The sequence below is a fragment of the Molothrus aeneus genome, chromosome 12, assembly GCF_037042795.1.
Source record: "Molothrus aeneus isolate 106 chromosome 12, BPBGC_Maene_1.0, whole genome shotgun sequence".
NCBI classification, from domain to species: Eukaryota; Metazoa; Chordata; class Aves; order Passeriformes; family Icteridae; genus Molothrus; species Molothrus aeneus.
The window spans coordinates 8,966,767-8,991,277 of NC_089657.1; the positions used below are offsets into that span (position 1 = coordinate 8,966,767).

General features: G+C 37.9%; 1 protein-coding gene across 1 annotated transcript in view; it reads right to left on the reverse strand.

The window, feature by feature from the left end:
* PRKAR2A (protein kinase cAMP-dependent type II regulatory subunit alpha) overlaps positions 1-24,511 on the reverse strand; it is a 59,974-nt gene that overhangs the window by 25,757 nt on the left and 9,706 nt on the right. Inside the window, exon 2 of the mRNA XM_066557969.1 lies at positions 9,753-9,788. Within this exon, the coding sequence (XP_066414066.1) occupies positions 9,753-9,788 (36 nt within the window). The remainder of the gene's footprint in view (positions 1-9,752; positions 9,789-24,511) is intronic.

Genomic DNA, 24,511 nt, shown 5'->3' on the forward strand with positions numbered 1-24,511 from the left:
TGTTCTCTTTCCATCAAAACAGAAATGCAACACTTCCGGTGACAATGGCTTGTGACATTGTCACACACTCCCACCTCATACTACTCTTCAGTAACAAGTTCAGAACAGACTGCACAATCAATTATAAATTCCACCTTTTATGATAATGGGGTTTTTATTCTTCACAGGAAATCCAACTTTACATGCACAGACACCTTTTCTCCCAAGATGCCTAAGTACAGGCAACATAATAAGCCCTTTAGAATTATGACAATTGGCTGACAACTATTTCCATAAATGCATTTGCTTTATGTATTCTGAATAATGCAGTTTTCACATATTCTTATTACATTCATACAGATTAATAAAGACCTGATTTAAGTGTTTCTTTAAAAGGCTTTATCATCATATGTACAGTAAAACAACTGAGACAATGCCTTACAGCAGAAAAGCCATTAAAAATACTTTTTTTTCTTCTACTACAGCAGGATTTGGCAAAGTATTTAAAATTACATTTCCCTAGGGGCAAATGAGAACTTTGATGATGAAAGAACTAGAATAATAAACGGAAAGTAAATAATCACAGTCTCTTTTAGATTCGTATCTTTACACACATATAATGAAAGCATTACAAGCAGACAATACTGCTTCAACTAGATTTTAAAGACAAGCATAAAGCACCTTTAACAAGATACAATGTGTTCCTACTTTATTATTATTCCTAGGTAGGCTTTGTTCAGGGTTAGTTTTTTGTTTTGTTTTGATTAACTCCTTCTGCAGCCTGCAGGAAAACCAGCCCCAGCTCAAGTGACTCAGGGACACAGCACCAGACAAACCACAGACCAAAGGCTTCACAGCACCCAGGAATCTGCTCCAGAGATCTGGTAGGAAAAGATTTTCCCTATCATCCTAAGAGGCACATTGTTGGGGGTCTTACTGAACTGCAACAAAACTTCAGAAGACAATCCTCAGTTTGTATATCTTTATTTAAATCCTCCTCCTACTCAGGAGCAATTAAAATGAAATACTTGTGCCAGTGTAGACTAGAGACAGAATTCTCCTAATCACTTCTCCTACCTCTCTGGCATAACCAAATGAATGTGACATTTGCCTTTTTTTTTTTCCAACTAAACCAACAGCTGTTTATCATTGTATTTGCTTCATATAGTTGCCTATTTAATTATATCAAGGCACAACTTTTACTTTATGCCCTTATGTATCTATGAGTTATGCCAAATGTTTTAGCTTTTCCTTCCACTCTATGCTCACACATTGGAGGGTTGTACTCTCTCACCTCACTGAAGTCACATGCTGCAGGACAATAATGACAAAGTCATGAGGCTGTAATTCCTAGACTATAATTTTTGATAATTGAAAATTTACAGTTTCCAGAGGACCTATGATGAAAGCACTCTGGTGATAAAACAGGTCTCTCCTGTACAGCTGGAGGAGCCAAGGGACAATATTGACAGATTTCACAGAATCATCTGCTACCTAAGCCACACCTGGGACTCCTGCACTTGGGGCTTCCATGTCTCAGCTCACAAGAAGAGAGCCCAGCATCACATCAGACACTGGTGTGCTCTGGGACTTGCAGTAAGAGATAAGTAAGAAAATTAAAACAACAAAAATCCTTCCATCATGGTAGAAGAGTAACAAAAATAAGACAGTTTTCCATGTGGATGCTCATTGCAGTAAACAGCTCTGACACTGACAGTAACTACCAAAAGCAAAATACTGCCCTTTCAATCTTAAAACAGTAATTTACAATTTGCTACTTCTCTTTCCAATTCCCTTTCCTACATTTAAATAGAAAACTAGAATGGAAGCAGGGTATTTTGGAGTTCTACATTATTCCATCTGGTGAAGCTTGGGAAATTCAAATGGAGCAAGCTTTATTCTTGCAAGTCAAGAAATCAGAAGACTGCAATGGATAAACATGCTGCTGACCTTGTTCAAGCCTTCTAAGAGAGCCTTACTGATGAGATAGTCAGCCATAAAAAAGGTCTCCTGGAAAACATGATGCTACTACTATTTCAGAGCACACAGATTCACAATTGTAGAAGAAAGCCTGCTGCTTTAATGATTCTGGTTTAGCCCATCACATAAATTTTAGCACATTTCCAAATGTGTTACGTAAGCAAGGCAGATAGAACCAGGAATTCAGCACCAATAATGCTCACGTGCCTGAAACAGTGATACCTTCTGAGTTAAAAACAGCACAGAGAATGTTCACTTTCCCTTCAGTTTACATCAGAACACCACAAGTTCCAAGAAATGGCTCAAATATATACCTTCCCCCCAAAAAAGGAATGTAGCTTACAGGCTTTTAGTTGCAAACTGTAGCTAGAAAAGAGAATTTAGCTGAGGAATAAAACAGGAAAAGTGGTTTTCTAGTATAGAAATAAGAAATTTTCTTTCAGTTTACAGATCAAGGCATTTTTTTGGTTTTATAAATGCAATTCTGCCATATGAACTGCTAAACCTGCAAGAAGGCAAATAATATTTTAAAATCATCTTGAGAAAAGTGCAGTAAAACACTTTTTACCTTAAAATTTCATTTAGCAATGAAGATTACCTACTTCTTTCTGACATCTCTTGTGATAGAGAACCAAAGCATGCCAACGTGTTAAAAGGCACTTCTGAAATCAATTATATGATATGATTTTCAAAGATTTCTAAAGAATGTCCAAATACGTTAAAAACCACACTACCCTAAATAGAAAAACTAACACCCATTTACCTGTAGCAACCAGAAACAATAAAAAATTAGCATGGCTTGACACAAAAGGATTGTGTGCAGAGGAATGACATGGAAGCCCCAATTCCCTGTGCTTGGAAACTGCTGCTTCCTTTCCTGGCACACTGGAAAAGCAGGAAATGTGGGAAGTTACTGTTGGAGCCCTTGAAGAAAAGCCTGGCAGCTCTCCCCATTCCTGTGGGGCTGCCGAGCAACTCCAATGCCCTGGTGAGCACCAGCCACGGCAAAGGTGTGAGCCCTTCACTCATTCATCTCCAGGATCAGCCAACTCTGGACCAGAGGTTCTGGTGTTAAAAACCACCAAGTAAAGTTCCTGAAAGTACATCCTTTCAAATTTAAATCAAGTCTGTTTAAACTTTTCTGTTCTCCATGGATGGACTATTTGACCTATTCCACATTTAAACTGAAATTACAGCAACCTAAACGTGATTGAGTGTATTAATCAATACAGGAGCATAACATCTGTGACTTTGTCTAAAACTCTATATTAAAATAGGGATGAAGTGCAGCCTTATATATTCACAAGAAAAATGCACATCACATTTGACTCTGAGGTCACTCTAAAGATACACCACAGCACCACATTTTGCATCCAGTGTATAAAACTGCCTTTTTTTAGCCTGTATTGTGACAGGCATTTTGGGATTTGTGTGTTTGACAAACAAACCATGTTGGAATATTTTCATTTGGGCTTTAATTCCCATGTTAAAAACCATCCTGAGTTCAAAACAAAAAACAAAAACAAAATAAAACACAAAAAAACCAATTCGCTATCACACAAAAGAGAAAAGTAGAATTCCAACCTATCAAAGGGAGAACTAAATTTCATTTCAATCATCAGCTGAAGGCTGATATTTTCAAAACTATTTATGTATACAAAGATATGGACCAACATTTATGTAGGTTTGATAAAGACCCTTAACGTAAAACAATTAATGTAAGTTAATCACTTGCACCTTTTGCTACTTGAATACTTTGGGAAAACTGATCCAAACTGCATTGCTTGCTTAAAAACGTGCATAGCTAAACTTATGCTCCCAAATCCTAAGGGCTAATTTCAGTTAAAACATTTGACTTTGGACAAACAACTTCTAATTCTTATGTTACACTCTGGCCATGAACTATTATTAAGAAAGCATAAATAAAAAGATGAAGGATTAATTGATTCTACTCCACTGTAGCACTTATTGCATTAAGCAGACTGGATCAGAATTCTTCTGACTAGGAATTGCACTGACTTAAATTTTAAGTACAGATGCTCCCAGTGCTGTATTTCTCTTTATGTCACAAAAAAAATCCTGCAGAATTGTTCACAACACTGTGAAATCCGAGTAATTGTGAAGTCATGACTATTAATTTCCAAAAATAAGCATTTTATTATTCACTGAACGTCAATCACATGCCAGGAATTTTTAAATAAGTCCCAATATTGCAAACAGAGAAAACAAGCTTTTTTTGTTTAACGAATAATGATTCAGACACTTTCTTACAGGAGAGCACCCACACAATTTATCACCACTTTCATCTGTCATCCCACATGCTTGGCTTTTGCTCATATCAACATTTTTTAAAATGAATTCTTTTCACTGTAGTTATGATACTGGTTTTGCAATCATTAGGGCTAGCAAAAATCCACAGAAGCTTCAGGTTGTTGATACAGGAAAACTGTGCCTTTTATAAAAATGTGGATTTTTGAAGTCTCTTATCATTTATCACCTGCCTGAAAATCTATCAGTGGAAGTTATTATGCTATCAGTGTTGTAAGATGGTGAATAATCAATATAGAAATTAATTAAATAGCTTCAAGAGAAGAAACCAGATCATGATTTTCAAGTCAACCTCTGATAATCAGATAAATACACAGAGAAGAGAACAGCACAGAGAAAGTCAGTCATCACTCAGTCTTCCTCCCTTGATGATTTCAAGTGCTGAGATTTTTATCACTGAGGTAGTAGAGAGTATTCTGCAAGAGAAAATACTCAAAACAACCTCCCAAGAGAAGCGTTGCCTCTTGTTTCATTGCTGCCATTTAGATGTCCTAATTTAACAGGGTCCCAAAACAGTCTTTCTTACCAAATACTAACATGCTGTGTGGCAATAATTAACAGAACAGCTTTATTAGAAAATGATTTTTGTTAAAGCTGTCATTTTAAAACACTAGAAGCTACTAAAAGGAATTTACTATGTGTAATATTATCATATCCTGACATCTCAACTTGCCAGGGTGTGAAGAAAATGCTGTATTGCACTCAAAAGCACAGAGGAATATCAGACTTTAGCAACATATGTACATTATGAGATGATTGCTCATCTTTGGCAGGAGCCAGACTAATGAAGAGTTCAGGGTAAGGAGTCCCCCCCACCATCAAAATAGAGAAAAATCAGTGAGTTGGAAGAGCCAATAGTAAAGGCCTCTTATGGAAGCTGATGTGATGAGAAAAAGCCAGAAAATGTCAGGGAATATTGATTTACACATTATTAAAAAAAAAAATAAAAAAAACAACAACAACAACAACAAAAACAAACTCCACACCACCACACCATAGTGTCCCATCAGATTGCTAGAGACAAGAGAAACATGGAAAGTACTGATTCTAAACCCAGCATCTGCTGGGGACACTGACAATTGGGAACTGTCAGGGTTCCACACAATGCTCATGTTTGTTATACACAGGAAAACAGGATTCAGGAACATTTCAACAAAATTAACCTCTACACACGAAACCTTTTATTCAGCAGCCCCATCTTAGGGGAGGGTTTAGCACCCAGAATTTGATCCTTCTCACTCCACTGAGTCTCTGCTGAAAGCTGCCCCACCAAAGGGACCAACTGAGCCAAGTCTTGTTCATTTGATTCTTTTTTATATTCATATGAAAACAGACACAGATCCTGACAGTCATGTTACTATTAAGGAAATAACTATTATATATTGCTTCCCTAGATCATATAGCTCAATTATTCTGCTTACAGATACTTAATGTCAAAACTGTAATTTCATTCCACTGGGGCCAAAGGAAGGCTCATGAGGGAGTACAGGCACATGCAAAAGAGAGATTATTACGCCAAGTCACTCAGATAAACTGAAATAATTGTAGAAAAAAGATGAAAACTTTTTGTGACACATGTATAGTATGCGTGTCATTTCGTCAGATTTTCCTATCCCAAGAAGAAATCAGCAAGTCTGCTGGAGAGTGGGTGTTCTGTGGAATTAATCAAAAGTGTCTAGAAATGGCAATACAGAAATCTATCGAAAAACTTGACTTTTCTGAAATATGCTAAAACTAAAAGAGGAGAAACTATGCACAAGAAAGACTCTAGTGGGCGTCACACTCTTCCTTCCAAAAACACAATTAACTTTTCATTCATATCCTGCCAGGAGCAAAATTCTCCTCAGTGTTCTGTACCAGTTCTTATAGTGGGACAAATATCAATGCTCTCTTCCTCTAGTTTTGAAACAGCTTTGATATAACTGAGAAAGGAGGTATCACTGATTTCTGCCACCTCCCTGCACTGTGTAGTCAGTCTCCAGCCAAGGACACAGACACTGGCATGCTCTGCAGCATTACAGAAAATGAAGGGACCAACATAATTAAGTTTGTCAGAAGCCCCTCTGCTTGGAGGAAGATCAAGAAATGCAATGAAGCAAGTATGAACTTCAACCCAGTCCAGTTCTTGGGAGGAAGGAATCTCTAAGGGATTCAGGCCATTCCACCCAAGGCTGGGCAAAGGGAGTCAGTGAGCAATCCATGGCACATAGGTTTCCCTGGCAGAAGACTCCGACTCTGCTAACTCAGAGCAGCAGCAAGAGAACTGCTCTGCTGGGTAATCAGCACTGAAATGGCATCACAGCCCATGGCACCCCAAAGCTAGGAGGTTTTCAAATCAGTGAGCTGGTTTTTCCCATTTTAGTTTCTACCACCGAAATAGCTGATGATTTTACAAACAGGATTATTTTAATGAAGTCAGCCACAAGATCAGATACAAATTAGAGCTGACCAACTGTTTGTGTGCACACCACGGATCTCAACACGTTACATGGCCAAACATGCCACACACAAGCCAGCTCTTCACTAGGTTAATTTCTAGAGGAATATCAAGCTCTCATTTCTCCTTCTCCCTCCAAGCATTCTGTGGAAAAAGCTGTTTCTCTTCATGAGAACACTACCACTCTGCACTTCTATAAATAATTACATGAACATGATTAGATAAATCCCCCTCTTCCAGGATGACCCTCCTGCACAGTCCATTTTGATTAAGTCTTAAAGAATGACAGTTAAATATTTACAGCATTGGTAGTATTTGCCAAAACAGTTTAGATGTTTCCTAACCAGAAATAAACACCTAAATGAAAATTTAGTAATCATTAGAACAGATTTATTCTATGGGTTTATGTATCTCTAGAATTTTCAATACTGCACCAGGGGAATCATGATCATCCTGTTATCTGTAGGCAACTAATCAGAACCAACCAGTAGAAAACACTTCAAGTTTAATATTAAAAAATTAATAAAGCGACTAGAAACAGATCCTCTAACTGCTATGTTTAAGAGAGCATAATAAACACTTGCTAGCCTCCAAGAACACATCTGCAGTTGAATGGTTTACCAGAACAATTATTAGCCTGTCATAAACTGCATGTAATGTAGACAATCACTTTATCGACTTTCCCTCTAATTAAAATTATATTTTTCTTTTATTTTTCACCTAGTGAACAAGGACAATGCTGTAATTCCCTAGGCAGCCAAACACTTAAAAAGAACAATGCTTGCTTGAATTTACCTCAATACATCCCATGTTAGCTTTTAAATTCTCTGTAAATCTATGATTTTGTGCATGCAAATGTTGATAACAGCAAGCAACTGAGCTCTGCTCTTCACTCCCCTTACAAAAAAACACTGCACTGGAAACACAGAAATATTGGTTGTATTGACAAGGTCCAACATGGACTAGCTCTTTTGAAGAGAAGACCACAAAATGTAATTACAAAGAAGAATTATGTGCCAGCTTTTCTATGGTTTGTTCTGCTTTACTTTATAAGTTAAGTCCAGAAACATTTAGCTACTATGCTGAGTAATCTGTAAGGCAACACTGGTTTGGTGTTTGCTGTTATTTGTTGGTTTCTAAAGACAAAACCTATCTTACAAAATTTGCAGAATGAAAACTTGCTTAAAACCTAATGCACCAATCACAAGTCAAACCAAATTCAGAGGACCAAACCCAGCAAATCAGTCACTGATTTTCTGCAAGGGATGGTAAAATGTGGCTGCCTATGATGGCAGGGGGCTGAGCTCAGTACCCAGCCTCATTCCTATGCAGTTCTTGACAGAAACAGCAGATATGGAGTGGAATAAACCACCCCAGCAAACAACCCCCACCCCAAACCAGCAGTTTCTCTGCTTTTCCTGCCAAGAGAAGGAAAACTGCATCTCTTTGTGTGCACATGGGTGGTGTTTGCATTGCCTTTGCATTTTAACAAATCCCACACTGATCATGACCTATTCAGTGTATACAGAGAAAACTGATTTTTTTTAAATTGTGGAGAGTATTTAACACTGTATTAATATACTCATATTCTGTTATTGTCTCCATGACAATTCTAATATGAACTGTAAACTCTGAATATTTCTAGCTCTTCCTGAAGCAGAAGCATTATTAAGCAACTAAAGTCCTCCTTAATCTAATTGCACAAGTTAGCAATTCAATTTTACATTTGCTTTTTAGTTGTTCACATTAACCTTTAGACCCCCGAAATGAGAGAACCTGTTTTTGAACCAAGAGCAGCTCAGTACTGTATGAGCACCAACACTGCATTTCAGTATTGCAAAGTCAAAAACATTACAAACGCTTTCTGATTAAGGCTTAATTTTTTAACTTTAGGAATAACTCAGCCTTTATTTAAATTTAAATCTGAGATGTATTCACTCCTTATTTCTAGGATTTTTCTCCATCAGCAGGTTCCAGGATGGATTAGTACAATTAGCAGAGAAAGTGTCTTAGGCCTCTCCAAATACTCTACAATATATGACTCTCAGTATTTACTATCAGAGCATCAAACTCCACCATCCAAGACAAAATTCTGTCCTGCCTAGATTTCTCATGTAATCATATCTCAAAACTACAGCACTGTCAATTTTTAAGAGTTATGAAATTCTCATTATACTCAGTAATTTGTTTGTAGTGGCATAAATAAAAAATCATCTTTAATCATATCCAAGCAACCAGTAGGAAAGCAAATGAACTGCATGGGTATAAGGACATTTTGCACATAAACACATATTTATCTTATATATATGTGGTATATAAATAAATGTATTATCAACAATGCCCCACCATAACTAACATACCCAAGAACATGTCAGATCATCCACATGAATTACAAACTGAGTAGACTTGAAGTCAAAACTAGAGAGAAAACACTGAATACATTGGCATTTTCATAAAGATATTTGTTAAAGCAGAATTAAAACTTTCTAGACCAGCTAAATGTTAGTAAAATATTTGAAGACAAAAAAAAGTACCACATGCAAAGCAAGTCACATTGCACCTCAAATGAAAAAACAATGCAATACCTTCTCATCAACACATAACATTTTGTTCATGTGATACTCTTCAAAATCAACTTGCAAAGGAATTTTTTGGGAATTTTTGGGAGTTTCACATTAAAGCATTTTATATTGGTTGAGATAGAAAACAAATAAACAAACAAATAAATAAATAAATAAAATCTCTGTCTCTAGAACAAGTGAACAGCCACTAATTCAACAACTATAAATATCAGCTGCACAGTACAAAAAGGGAGCACCTCCCATATTTCTGTTTTCTAACTACTCTAAATGTGTTGACTATTGGCATCTACAGTAAGAAACAATTCTCATTATTTCAAACAAAAATAATGCAAGAATTATGAGACAAAGGCAATAAGGGAAAGGTAATTTTTAATGTACTTCCTTTAGTCAGATACACATTTCAAAACTATTTCAGATACTTTGAATTCTTAAAAAAGAAACCATACCTGATACTCTTCTGTTGTATCGGTTAACAACTGGAGCTGGAAAAAAAAGAAAAATAAAATTACATATTAGTATTTATTATTACAAATCTAATTAATTAATTGCATAATCATTATATAATTTTAGTACACAAACCCCATACAAATCTCTTTTTAAAATGATCCAGTATAAAGCTTTCATCCATCTACTTGCCAGCCAGTAAGGTTTTATTCAAAATGAAACTTCATATTCCTGAAGGCATTACGTGCTAGGATGGATGGTAAGTAGTTTTGGGTTGGGTTTGGCTTTTTTTACCTAATTCTGAAAAAAACCATACCACTACACAGATTATCCAATCCTAACCTACCACCAGCTAGCAGCCTCATTTATTTGGTATTATTGCCAAGCATTGCAGCACTTTAGGTCAGCTGTACCTCCTTAAGGTGGATCAAAAGACAAAGAAGTTTTGGCCAACCCATTCTGTTCCCCAGGGAGGGCAGTGCTCCCCAGTCCCTGCAGCCATCCAGCCCTGAGCAAGGCTGCCTCATACCAGGGCACAGGCTCAAGCTGGAGAAGGCTGAGGTGCAGGATCCATTTCTTCCTTGCTCATGCTGTAACTCTACAAGGCACTTGGACTTTGGACTGGGAGGAACTGCCTGAGTTCCACTGTGCACATCCATTTTGGCATTACCTTCAGCAAACAGCACCTTTCCCCCTTTTACAGTAACCAAGGCACCGTCTTTGAGAGTTGCTTTAGTCTCAATAAAAACCAAAACAAAATCAACCTGTAAAGTTTCACCCAGAACAAAACCAAAGCACTCTGTTCTCCTTCACCTCTAACAACCAACATCATTTTATTCTGACTGCTTCATGTTTTCCCACTTTTCTTCCCTTCAATAGGTAATTCTATTTTTCCTGATACAACCTTTCTATTCCATTCTTTCAGTATTTAAGAATTAGAGGAGCCTTTATACCCCATCAGTGCACATGCATCACAGAGCCAGATTTATTAAACACCCACCACAAAAATCTTAATGACGCCATCATTTCTTAGAAACTTTTGAGTATCTCAGCACCACCAGAATACAGAGAACGATGATTACTTAGCAAAGACAGAAGAGCTCAGCTTCTTTGGAGCACTTACAACCACCCTACATCTATATGAAAACACAAAACTGTGAATAATACAACAAAAAAGAGATCAAAATTATTATTGTGTATTTTTTTGTTAAATAAAGGAAATTAGAAGAGGTTGGAGGGGAAAGGAATAATCAGGCTAATTCCATAGCTTTCAGCTAAATCTATTAACAGACAGACAATGCTCAGCCTCAAAAGAAGCTCAGGATTAAAAGCAACATTATTATGAATTTTACAATTTAGATCTAAACTTCAATAATATGACATAATCATTATAAAAATAACACTGACACAGGGTTTCATACATCAAACCTGAAGAGGTTCAAAAACACTGAATAACAAACCTGAGAATTCAAGTAACTTTCTCTCCAAACCTTTCAGCAATTTACGACAGCAGGGACCCTTCCTGCAAATAAGGGCAGGATTTATCTCACTTGCCAAAAGACACCATGGGTGGGAGAAGCTTACCCCACCTTAAGGGGAAATAGGCTTTGGGAATACAGATCCCAAAGGTTTATTAAACAAACTCATGCATCTGAAAATGTTCATATATTTTGCCCTGTTCTTAACTTTTCTTTGTGGCTACCAGTGGTGACACAAAACTGCTCTGGACAGTAATTTGCCCTGCAAGAGTACACTCATCTAACTGAGTAACTAAAAAAAATTGGCCAATCTGGACCTAAAGAAACAGGAAAATTCACTACTTTTGTCCTGAAACCCAGTCAAATGGCCAGTTCTCTAAGGTTTTGAAGAATGGGAAGACCGAAACAAATTAGTTCAGTTTCCACTACAAAGTCATTTATTACAAAAGAAAATACTAAATTCAAAATGTAATTTGATATGTTTGCTGTACAAGCACCTCATCAAGGTCGTAACAGTTTTCAGTAAATGATTAACCAGTCTCATGTACAGATTCAGATACTTTTAATCAACACCATTAGTGAGTAAATACATTATTTCAGTTTCTATCTTGCACATACAGAATTTCTTCTCCACCTTATGACTTCTACACCCATTTCTTGCTCATATTTAAGAATAATATTTTCATGTCTTTAAACAGAATTAATATACTCCAGAATACTCTGGTGTACTTTGGGTAACATAGAAAAAAATCCAACAATAATGTCTTCTTTTGGAATCTTGATTATTTTATCCCATAGCAGGGTTCAGTGTCATCAAAACTGCATCAAGTTTTCCAATGTAAAAAATGAGCAAAACACATAACCTTTTAAGGGCAGTTAAGAGATGACTATTATTCTGCCTCCACAAAGCTTTTAAGATTAAAATGATAGTTTGCATCTCTTACACCAGTGACAGTTCTAACATGTATAAAATTCATTTTTATGTGTTGTCAGATGACTATTTTTATACTAAAGAGATAAAAATCTGACCTTTCCTAGTAGAGAAGATTAGTGAGGTTTTTTTTTACCTCTGGCTTACCAATGAAAAGCTCCCTTTGCTTATGACTATTTTCAGTATTGCACAGTCATATTGCCACTCCTATGGCACCCTTGTGTTTTGCCATTAGAAGTACATGAAGGAAAAGCCTGGCATTGAGCACTGCTAAGAGAAACAGCTCCTGAAGGTCCCACGTACACCTACATTGGTCTGTGAACCGATTCCAAAAAATCAGATGGGTGGAAGGGAATAATACATTTACTGTTAACACAGCCAACCTCCTATGCTGAGCACTAAAGGGCACCTAATTTAAAGCAATGGTGATGGACACACCAATAACAAATTCATACTACACCAGAGCAGCCCCCAGAGCACAACCCTGCGATAAGAATCCAGTGAATCCAGCACATAAATCTGGTACCACTCAGAGATCTGCAATCTACAGAAACAAGATTAAACTGCTGCTTTGAAAGAGGAAACAATTTTTTTTTTTAATTTTTTTAATCTCCAGTTAGAACTCCCCCCTGCCGCACACCCATGGGCCACATTCAGTTTGAACAATGGCCCATGTCTCTGGTAATGATATGAATGCTATTATACTTTAATTGCAAACACTATAATGAGATTAAAAGATTTTGTTGTGAGATGATTGCATTGTAAACTCCCCATTATGTCAAAACCTCAGGTGCAGCAATATTCGAGTTCAAAATGTCTCATACCTTTGGCACAGCTCCTGCTTTTACTTGGCTCATGGGAACCAAGACACAGTAATTGGGTAAACACAACAAAAACTGAGGTAAATTAAACCATTGTAGCAGAAGAGAGCAAAACGGCCCAATTTCCTCCCTGGCAGCCAAAGGCAAGTGATTCTGGCACTGGAAAGGCAGATCAAGCTGTGCATTCCACAGTTCTGCCAGAACTGACTCAGGACAATGATCCTACTCCACTGTTCAAGAAAAATCAGGAATGTCTGCTAAACATGTACGTGTTCTCCATACTGTGATGAGGCACAGACTGAAGTAAGCACTAGATAGGAACCCTTAACAGGCTGCTTCAGACTGAAAAACCTCTCTTCCTCAAAGTAAAGGTATGTCATTACATTGATTTAATAGAAAAATATTTTAATAAATTGCATAAATAGATCAATACTGTACATTCCATTACTTAAATTCAAAAATGTGCATTACATCAAACAGCAGCAGTGCCATGCAGTTAGTGGCTACTGCTGACTGTACTGCCACTTGCTAGTGGCTCCATTTCACTGGGTTTTCTCACTTGAAAAATTACGGATGTAAATCAGACACTGCGATTTTAAAAATTTTTTTAATACTTTCCATAAGTGACAAAACAGGAATTTCTCCAATATCCTTCAGTTTGCTTTGGCATTGAGATTTACTTTGAAATATCTGATGCTCGATTGTGGCTCACTATGTTTAACTTACAAGAGCCCTGACTATGGTTCTAAGCAGGTATAAAATACAGCCCCATAGGTGAAAAATGGGCACAGATATTATTTTTCTTACTGTTTTTAAGCCAAACCAGACCAACAATTACAATATTTGAGGCGAACAAGTGACAGTAAAACCACTCTTTACAACCAGACCTAAAAGCACACTTTTCCTACAGTGCGTGGGCTCCCTTCTCTGTCATTGACTTTGAAAAGTGACTGGTAAAAAAAACCATCAGGCTTTTTTAGATGTACACTACTACCATAACAGGGAAAGCTGTTTCTCTACACTACTCACGAGCCCGAAATGAACAGAAGTACAACCATCGTTCTCCCAGCTACTGCTACCCACTTATTACACATCCTAATATGAATTCTTATAGAAAAAGACAAAACTCAAAAGATCAACTCAGGGTCACAGAAAAAAAAATTCAGGGGCAAACAAAGGACTGGCATCCCAGGCATGACAGTAGAGTACAAGGTGCTACTGCTCTGTACTGGCTGTACCTTGAAAACTTACTTCTCTTTCTTCACAAACACTTTGCTTTTCACTATGATCTGTGAACATTTCCTAATATCAACTAGGGTAAAAAAATCACACTGTTTGTGATTTTGAATATGATTTACAGCAGCATACTAAGTTAAGCTTTTGTGCACACAAATATTTAATGCAGATCTGTGTAATCTAATCAATCTTTGAAGGTTTCCTGATGAAAGATGGAGCAAAGCTCATAGGAGGTGGCATAAACTTAGTATAGCACTCAGAGTTCAAAGAGCATAAGCACAAAATGCCAGCTTCATTACAACCAAGTAGCACAAATCAGTGATTCACAGAGTATTTTCCCATTGGATCATGGCACAAAATCATCCTCTCTGAAGACAGACAAAAAGAGAAACAGAATGTAAACGGTTCTAATTTAACAAGTCAATTAAGTTTATCCAAACAACACATGAGTTGACACTAAAAACCATTAAAGCTGAAATACCAGAAGCAGAGTGGAGTATAAATCTGAGGCATGACTGTCTCTCTGGAATGCTGTATCAAGTTACGATAAGGAAGTGCCAGACTACAGCTGTCAAACTGTTTTTCTACACACCAAGATGTTAATGGACTTACATAAATAGGAACCATCACAACTCTGAGAAAACTCATCGATTCAAGTATCAGCTTTTTTAGGATTCCTGGCAATTAAAAAGTAATACTAGAGCAGAAGGAACTTTCATCATCAGATATGCAACTGTACTTCAATAAATACCAATCTGAACCTTTTTTTTAACAGGTAAGTAAAAAAACAGAGTTCCCTCTGACTGTTACCAGTATAACAGCTGCATATCCATGATTTCCTTCAGGATGTCCTAGCTGGATAGTGGCAAATTCTCACTTCCCCCTTCCACATCTCTCCTTTATAAGGTGGGGACCACAGGTAGGGCTACAAACTACTTAGGATTTTTTCAGAAGCAGCTCTGGAACCCAAGAGATCCCCTCAAAGCTTCTCTCAGAAAAGCAGAACAGACAGAAACAGATGAGAGTTTTACAGACACCCTTTTATTTTCCTTTCTATTCCCTTTATTTTCCCTTCTATTCCTCTGCCTACCCACCCCCACAGAGGAGGATGGAAACTCAGAACCCGCTTAGACAGGCAGGAGAGACCCTGATGGTGTCAGCTGAAGCATGCCAGACATTTGGAGGAAGACAAAAGGTCAGGGAACACTAGGGAAGAAGTGAGTTTTCAGAGAACAAACAGAGGGAACACAGAACATTAAAAAATTAAAAAGTGGAAACCATGATCCACGATTGGGTACACACAGGCTTTGCTTTTCTGTAAAAGACTTTTACATCTATTAAGTTGGAAAACAATAAAAAATATTAGATTGCTATTAAACATTGTTTTCCTGTCTGCTGCTGTAAAAATAACAGAGACATGGACACCTTGTTATTTCTCAGTACTGAAAAACAGCTGTCATCAACAGCAAGAGAACAAAACATAAAAACGAAGTTGCGACACATCCTGGTCTCCAATTTAATTGATTTTAATTTGTATTTAAAAATTACTGACAAAATGGAGAAACGCTGTCTGAAAACCTCATTTTAGAAGAGTCTCTGACCCTTGCTTTCCAAGTTTTTTACAACCCCTCTGACAGAGAGAATGTAGTAACTTCTGAAGGGAAAAGTTGAGTCAACAAGCAAAGCATTTATGTCAGTGAAAAAAAGGTGTTTATGAAGTTAAAACTGTTGTGCTATTTTGAGTTGGCTCTTTTTTGGTTTTCAAGTACAGTAGAAAAATGAATATGCACTCTGGAATGGACAGACTTTAAACAGCTGATCAATTCAAGAAAGAAATCATTGCTTGACTAACTGAAAGGAATCTGGGTGAACCTCTGGTTATGATGGCATTTCTTGACTAAGGCTTTCATTGTTGTTTGTTTTTAAATCAAAGATCCCTGTTTCCAATGTATCCCTATTTCAATATTCCCTTTCCACAACTGAACCTGAGCAGTCATGCATGGTACTGCTTTCATTGCATTTCTCAGCAGATATTCATTCTCACAAATAAAGGACCATAACCCTGCTCCCAGAACTCAGGAGTCTGTACAGCCTGACTGAAGCCTAAGCACAGGAGAACAAACACCTTTCAAGCAGCACTTCACATTATCTGACATTGCAATGGCATGACCCACACAGCCCTCTCCTATTTCTTGCTGACATGTCTCAGATCAAGCCAAACAGCACTTTTTTTTTATTATTTTTATGAGTGTAATCTATATTATGAAGATCAAAGAGATAGCAACAAGGCATGCACTTGCTTTACAGACATGAAATTAGAAAAACTCCCCCGTGCTGAGGTACAATCTCAGCTAAAAGGACACATTTCACAGTGATTAAAGATATAACCATATGCTGATAGTACAACAGAGATTGTCAGAGACTGAAATGAAAGACTTGGGAATGTTTTCAAGTATTAGAAAGACAAATCTATGCACTGCACAGAGAAAGAAGGATGCTGCAAAAAAAACAGGAAAGTTAAGAAGCAGCTGACAAATCTTCAAAGCACTGTCAGAAGAGGCAAGACACTGGAAGGTACAACAAAGCAAGTGAAAAATGGAAATTTGCTTGGGCTTTAGGAGTAGGCTTAGAGAAGAAGGCATTTCAGAGAGAGGGAAGCTAAGGAGCCACATTAGTAATACCAGAAAATTAATCTTACAAACCAAACATTAAGTAGATGATAAAAAGAAAAGATCCTAAACATATCTGAATGTGACTTTCACTTGGATTGTGAGACAATGGAAAAGCCAGAAAAGGTCAAAGATGAGAATGAGACTGTGGAGAAACAGAAATATCACATCAAGAAGAAGTAACTGCAAGTTTCCTTAAAATAAATGCTTCATACAGAAAAATATATTGGCATCTTATCTAGGGAACCACGAGGCATTTCCCAATCAGTAAGAAACATGGGCAACTCACCTCCAGGACCAGATGCACTGGCAGAGAAAGAAAGCCCCCTCCTTTTCCAAGGTTCCTGACTAACCCTTCCTATTCTACCAGTTCTGCTTTCAAACCTCACCTCTTTATTCAGCAGCCTCCTGATCCACCAGAGATCAGAAATGGATGAGGCAGGAGGATTAATACCTCAGGGTACTAAGGATTTTTGAAACATCATGAAGACAAATTTTGTCTGAAATCTTTTCATTAGAAACTTCAGATGTGCTGTTTAAAGCAACATTCGACTCTGACACAGAGAGCTCTTTTAAAGCAACACTTTCTGTATTTCAACTGGTTTTTACTATGGTTTTGATTTCTAAGGCTCAACTCCACATCCTCATACCTTTTAAAACATCAAATCCCAAAGACTTTTGATTAGATTTTTATTCTGTGCCTGGTTGAAAAGTGCAATCACTGTTACAAACTAACAAAACTTAAACCTCTTTCAGGTTTTTTGGAAAGTTGAGTTCCACCAAACATACTTGGAAGTCCTGGAGATAATTCCTAAATGAGTCATAAAAAACGTCATTTAACTATATCTAGCACATCAGTCTATTTTTATTATTTCCAACTGCGCCGCTTGCATAAATCTCTTTCCACAAAATAATTAACTGTACACAGGTGAATGCAATCTGAGTAAAAAAAAAATAAAAATAAAAACCAAAACCTACACAATAAACCTGAGTCAATTTTTATACATTACACTATTATTAAATTTGCATTCTATCACAGCATAGAGCAATTGTTAAGTACAAGTCTAAGGTGCATAAGTCACTGCTCCAAAGAGAACATTGGAACCAGTCAAGGGAACATGTTTTTCCATTTTTAGAAGCCTAATTAAAAGTCCCACCATTATTCTGAACATTTGAATGCAGTAAACATTGTAAAAACTAACAAGAGCAACAACCTGCTGGGGGCCTCTCACAACAGGTTAGACTCACCACAAAATTCTAAAACTCCTCCCTAAAGGAGAGGGTCCCCACATCAGCAGTCTGGGACATCCCCACCACACCCAGCTTCAGCAAGGTCCAGACCCAGCTCTGTCTCACCCTGACAGTGCTGTCCTCTCCCAAACCTTGGGCACAACTCTGTTCAGGGTCCCAATGTGGTCTAGATTTTAAAAACACTCTAACCAAATTTATATTATCCTCAGAAATAGCAGAGTCAACTTCTCTGAAAGAAGTTTATATCAAATAAATACCATCAATGAAGCCAGGAACTTTTTCTCAACACTCTGGCTAGGAACTTTGAGAGAATTATTAGCCAGGCAATAAAATTATAATAGACAAATATAATCCAAATGCAGATCTGGGGAAAAATCTTCTTAAGGTAATAGGGATGAAGTGGAAAATGCCATCACTGGCACAGGCTTCAGTGTTTATACAGCCTCAGGAATAAGCAGCTGTAAAATTAAGTCTGAAAAGAGTGGAAGACAAGCATGTGACAGCTCTGGTAATGGCACAAGTGAAGAAGTGCACTGGCTCCAGGTATTTCACACCTCCTGTCACTGCATCTCTATAACCTCTTCCCCCTGTACCCTCCCTCACACACCTCCATTCTGCCCCAGAGGAGAAGACAAATGCAGCTGCAAAGAGGAGAGTTCCAATTCCCACTCCCACAGAAACTCTTCTACTTTCAGTTTCCATATCACACTTACCCTGCTTGTTTTTAAGGCCTTTAACCAATTCCTACAGCCAAGGCTTTACTTTGTGTCTCCTGCACTGCCACAGACGCATAATAAATACTTCAGCAAGTAATACACACTTTCCCAGCTGGATTGCTGCTCTCTCCTCAGTGAACTTTGGGGTTACAGTGCACCACTGATGTTCTTGTCATTCTCTACATTCCCCAGTTTTGTTCTACCCCATCTGTGCAGAATGGACTTTTCCTGATTCACTGCACAGAACACCCCCAAATCCCACACATATTAAATACACACACCTGTATATACACTTTTACAGGGCCTTTTCCAGTGAGCAACTCCTCAAATAACTCATAAACATCCTATATTTCAGCTATTATCTGTCCTCTAGGCAGAGACTTATTTTAAGGCACAGTAAATGTTGCATGTATTCCTAATATTTTTCTAGGTACATCTGGCATTTGAGAAAACTTCAAAATGGCATAATTCTGTATTTTTATTTGAATGTATAATGAAGACTTGATTTCCTCCTATATGTAAAGAAATATGATGATGATGCAGATATTCTTGTAGGTAAGCAATGAAAAAGATAGAAAAAAGACAATTTTTGACTGCCTATTAGTTTTCACCAGAAACACAACCTTAATTTTACATTCACTGCATTGTATTTTAAAGAGATTCCATCTGCTCTATCTGTAGTGCACATTAATATTCAGAAGACATCTGCAGTGTGCAGACCAAGCTTTTAATTGGAATCATGTCACAGCTACCATCACACAACACAGAATGTAAATGTTGGCTATCTGCACTCGGCAGCTGCTTGGCAGGCTCAGCATCAAGTCCTGCTGAGACTGATAGTGTCTTTAAATAATGCGATATCAGGATATAAAAGCTATCTTGAGAAATCAAATATTGACTGTCATATCCATAACTAATATAATTTACTAGCACCCTAAACTACTTATAAGCAAAATATGGTTCATATTCAGCCATCATTTTCAAAGAGAGACAACAAATTGATACAACTGAGCACTCACATCTTTCACTATGATAGATACTTAAGCAAATTTAACTTGTACACAAAAGGGGACAATGACAACTGAACCTCAGTGCAAACAAAATGGTGTAATAAAGCTCAAAACATTTATAAAAATCTAAAACTCAAGCATTGCTAAGGACATAAGAGCACCTGAATAAAAATTCAATTAACAGGTGCACTCGGTGAATTAAGATACTTTCCTACAATGTCAGACTAATTATTCTGGAATGAACAATATAGTTACCTTTTCTTGGAATTAAAAAAAACCCACCCAACCCTGAGTCAACAGCATTATCATCTGCTTCAAATTCTTGCCAAACCATGGTAACACAAAATTACATTTTCCCAGTCACCTGCATATTTTCTGCTTGTACTCTGCTTTAAGTTTCTGACAAATGGAGCAGTGAGCAGCAATCTATAGAGAGAGAACTGTATGTGTGTGCAGGTTTATTTATACACACAAACCAAAGCTCTGTCCAATACAAGCAACTGGTTGTTACTGACAAACTGGTCTCAGGTAAGCTGCAAGAAATTTCAGTCTATCGGTATGTAAGAATGACAAAGGAACTCTAAGAACAGCAACACTTGCTTTTCATGAAATACACATTTCCTTGGGGAATTTATATGCCACCACCTTTGCCACTGTCCTGTAACAAACACAAAGCCAAAATTCAAGACCACAAGCCATAAAGGTACACAGTTATACCACCACAAAAATAATTATGCAAGTAGAGGCAACATTAGAACAGAGTCATCATGATCCAGTGTCCTCCTCTGATAGACTAATTGGATTACTGGATCCTCTTAGCTTCAGAACAGCTCCCAACACAGATAAGGGAGTTAACAGAAGGGGAAGACACAATTGTTTGTGTTCAGGGCATGCATACACTCAATTTGTATGCTCAGTCTCAAGCCTGTACTTGCAGATCTGCCACCATTTGATGAAAGGGTAGAAAAGTAAAAAAACTGAGAAGGCAGAGCTGGGTTTCAGTCCCAAACCTGAGAGCACAACAAACCTATTGCTGACCACTGATTGCAGCAGAACTTCCAATGCGTGTAAATGCCAAGGAAAAAAGGGCTGGGCTGGTCTTAGCCTTTTCCATCAGTGATGTGCAGCTGGTCTGCTTAAGGACTACAACAGAAAAGAAAAATGATCATGGGCAGCTGCAGATGAGATGCAGCCTAAGAAGCTTTTCCTTTCACCTCCGAGTTGTTTAGTCTCAGACAAAATAGGCTGGAGTCACTCTTACAGTCAGGTGTATCTCATGTGACAGTATGAAACAACTGAACTACTTCTACAAAAGAGCAATTTATAAGAAAAATACAGAACAGGAGATTTGAAGCTCAGCAGAAACAAGCAGCAGCCTGGAGAGAGCCTGGTGTGTCATATACCCAGCAGGCATGTTATATCTGCCAGGTCAACCTGAGTTCAGAATTGATTAATTACAGGGATCTAGGTAAAATTTAAGAATAGCATCCTACAGATAAAATAGGCACATAAAAGTCCACAGTTCTTTGCCTGGGTCACTCCATCACCAATGAAGCATTGGTATTTCATTAACAATTCCTGCTGACATTTGAATGATGAAACATACTGTGTTTTTACATAAGACAAAACTGCAATAGGTTGTGCTGTCATCTGATTTGATCTGAATAAAAGAGCACAAGGAATTTCAATCAAGTGTCACTTCAAGCTGATTCAGAGCTTAATCTCACACATCCACATTTAACTGAAGGCAGAAACACACATTTATGTGCCAGGCAAGGCACACTGGTTGCAGGGTACTCTGGACAGCTTCTGATGCAATGTTGCTATGTCAGGGAGGTGGTCCTTCCCTCCTATGTGATATTTATTTATAATATTAAAGAATACTAAATACTAAAACTATACTAAAGAATAGAGAAAGGATACAGACAGAAGAGTACAAAGAATGATAATGAAAAACCCGTGACTGATTCCTCAGAGTCCAACACAGCAGATGGTGATTGGTCATTAAGTAAAAACAATTCACATGAAACCAATCAAACATGCACCTGTTGGCAAACAATCTCCAGCCACATTCCAAAGCAGCAGAACAGGGAGAAGCAAATGAGATAATCCTGTTTTTACTCTGAGGCTTCTCATCTTCCCAGGAGAAGAAATCCCAGCAAAGGGACTTTTCAGACAATTTGACAGTGACACCTCCTACTCAGCCCTGGTAAGGTCACACCTGGAGTTCCCTGTCCAGTTCCAGGCTCCCCAGACTCAGGGACATACTGGACAGAGTCCAGCAAAGGGCCATGAAGAAGATGAGGGGACATGGAGCATGTCTGGTGTGAGGACAGACTGAAAAAGCTGGACTGTCAGCCTAGAGAAGATAAGGCTCAGAGGAGTTCTTATCAATACCTGAAGGGCACTAAGGACAATGGAGGCAGTTTCTCCTCACCGGCACTTGGAGCAGGACAAGAGCCAGTGGCCACAAAGTCAAATCCAGAAAGGGTCCACCTGAACATGATGCACTTTTTTCCTGCCAGGGGGGCCATACACTGGCATAAATTGCCCAGAGAGGTTCTGCAGCTTCCATCCCCTGAGATACTGAAAAGCCACCTGGACGTGGTCCTGGGCAACCACTAAAGGCAGTCCAGCCTCACAAAAGGGGCCAGGCAAGACCTCCAGAGGCACCTTCCAAGCTCAACCATTCTGTAATCCCACAGAGATCCTCAACAGCTTATTAAAATTCATGCTTTGCTTCCAGTTTAACTTCCCATGGCCAGAAAGCAAGTAGAAGTAAAATTCATCTGTAGGTAGATGCATCTAGTTTCAGGTACCCTTTTTCCAGGTAGGTAACTACAAATTCTGACACAGCCACTGCACAGATTTTGGGCTGTTGGGGTTTAATTTGTTTGGCTGAGTTTTTTTAAGGGAAGAAAGGTAGGAAGAGCAAGGCTTAGAAATAGCCTGGGTTTCTACAGGTTCTTACTATGGGCACATTCTTCAGAACTGCAAACTAGCACTTTCTTGGACATTTTTAAAGATGTTCAGTATTGACACTACTGCAATATACCAAACTACTTCTTATTCTAATAATGCCACATAAAAATCAAGGAGCAATCAAGGTTGTCCTCCTGGACAACCCTCAGCAGGAGTATCAGCCAGCTTAGCCAGTGTCACAAAAGGCATCTATTATCACCTGATCAGGAACGACCTTTCTAGGATTTAGCACTTTATCCTGCACAAGTAATCACCTATGAAGGCTCATTCTTGCATGAACAATTTCTAAATCACCTTCTCAAACCAGTCTTTCTCAAACGAACAACAATTTAAAAAGCTGACTCAATTCTTTGGGAAGTCTGATTTTTACAGTTTTGGTGGATCTATATTAAGTGCTTAAAAAAGACTGATGATGTATTGTTGATCTCGGAAATTACAGAAAATTTATTCAAAGAATTGGTGTTCCCATATGATGATACATTAAAAAAATTGCAGAAAAAAAACTGTATAATACATCACACCACATTTTTTAATAACCCAAACCAGAAACCATTGGTCAGTTGCTTATAAGAAGTTCTACATATACTTGGAACTGAATTTCTTTCCAGTTTAAAAAAAAAAGAAAAAGGCAAAACAAAACCCAACACACCAAACCCCCCCCCAACCAACTCACAGTTTGTGTCCTTGCTATATACAGGTTTATCTACAGTAGTGATAGAAGAGGTACACTGGATTTACAGGATTTTATGCTGTAATGGGAACTTCAGAGTCACAACACCGGACACACACCAGGTTTTCTGCCTTGCTTTCCCTCATCCCTAAGGTGCAGGATCCTCCATGTGAGCACAACTGACTCTACAATTCATGATCATTTTCTTGTCTGGTGCTTTATTAGTGACAACAAAATGTGAATTGCACCCAGTGCTTCCACTCCTGTCCAGCAGCCAGCACAGGCTCTGCAGGAGGGTGGCAGCCAGAGGACTGAGGGGTGACACAAACTGATCAGGCAGAATGTACACAAGAGAATGAGAGATTCTACAGAAGCATCATTAACATCTCTGGCAATTTTGTGATATTATGAGCATAGAACATGAAGTACTACTTCATTGCCAGTACAATATATTCATCAGTAATTCAGAAGTGAACCTTGTTTCATTGAGATATAATTTGGTTACAGCTTCTTTTAGTAAATAAAGCATAAATAAATTTGAGTGGATTATAAATATGTATGTTTTAAAATTTAAAACTGTTTAATCTCAAATGTGGTCAATCTTTAGGTTATGGTACACAACCAAATTAGTAAGCAAGAACAACTTCTGTACTGCATCTCAAAATAAAGTGTTTCATAGCTTTTCTTCCTTCAGATTTACACTTCTAACAACATTATATCAACATTCAACAGTTACTTACAACATATAGCTGTAAAAAGAATCATCTCCATGTGAAAATGTATTTTGACAAGACAGCCCCCCACACACACTTCCAGTAATTGCATCCTGTGCACTTTCACAGGAAGAGGATTTTTGGGAAAGAGGAAGGGTGAAGGCAGACATATGTTCTGTATCCTAAGCAGGGATAATAGTAAAAAATATCCCTGTGTTCTACCCAGACCAGGGAAAACCCTCTTTATAGAGGCATTTAGGTTGGAAAAGACCTTTAAGATAATT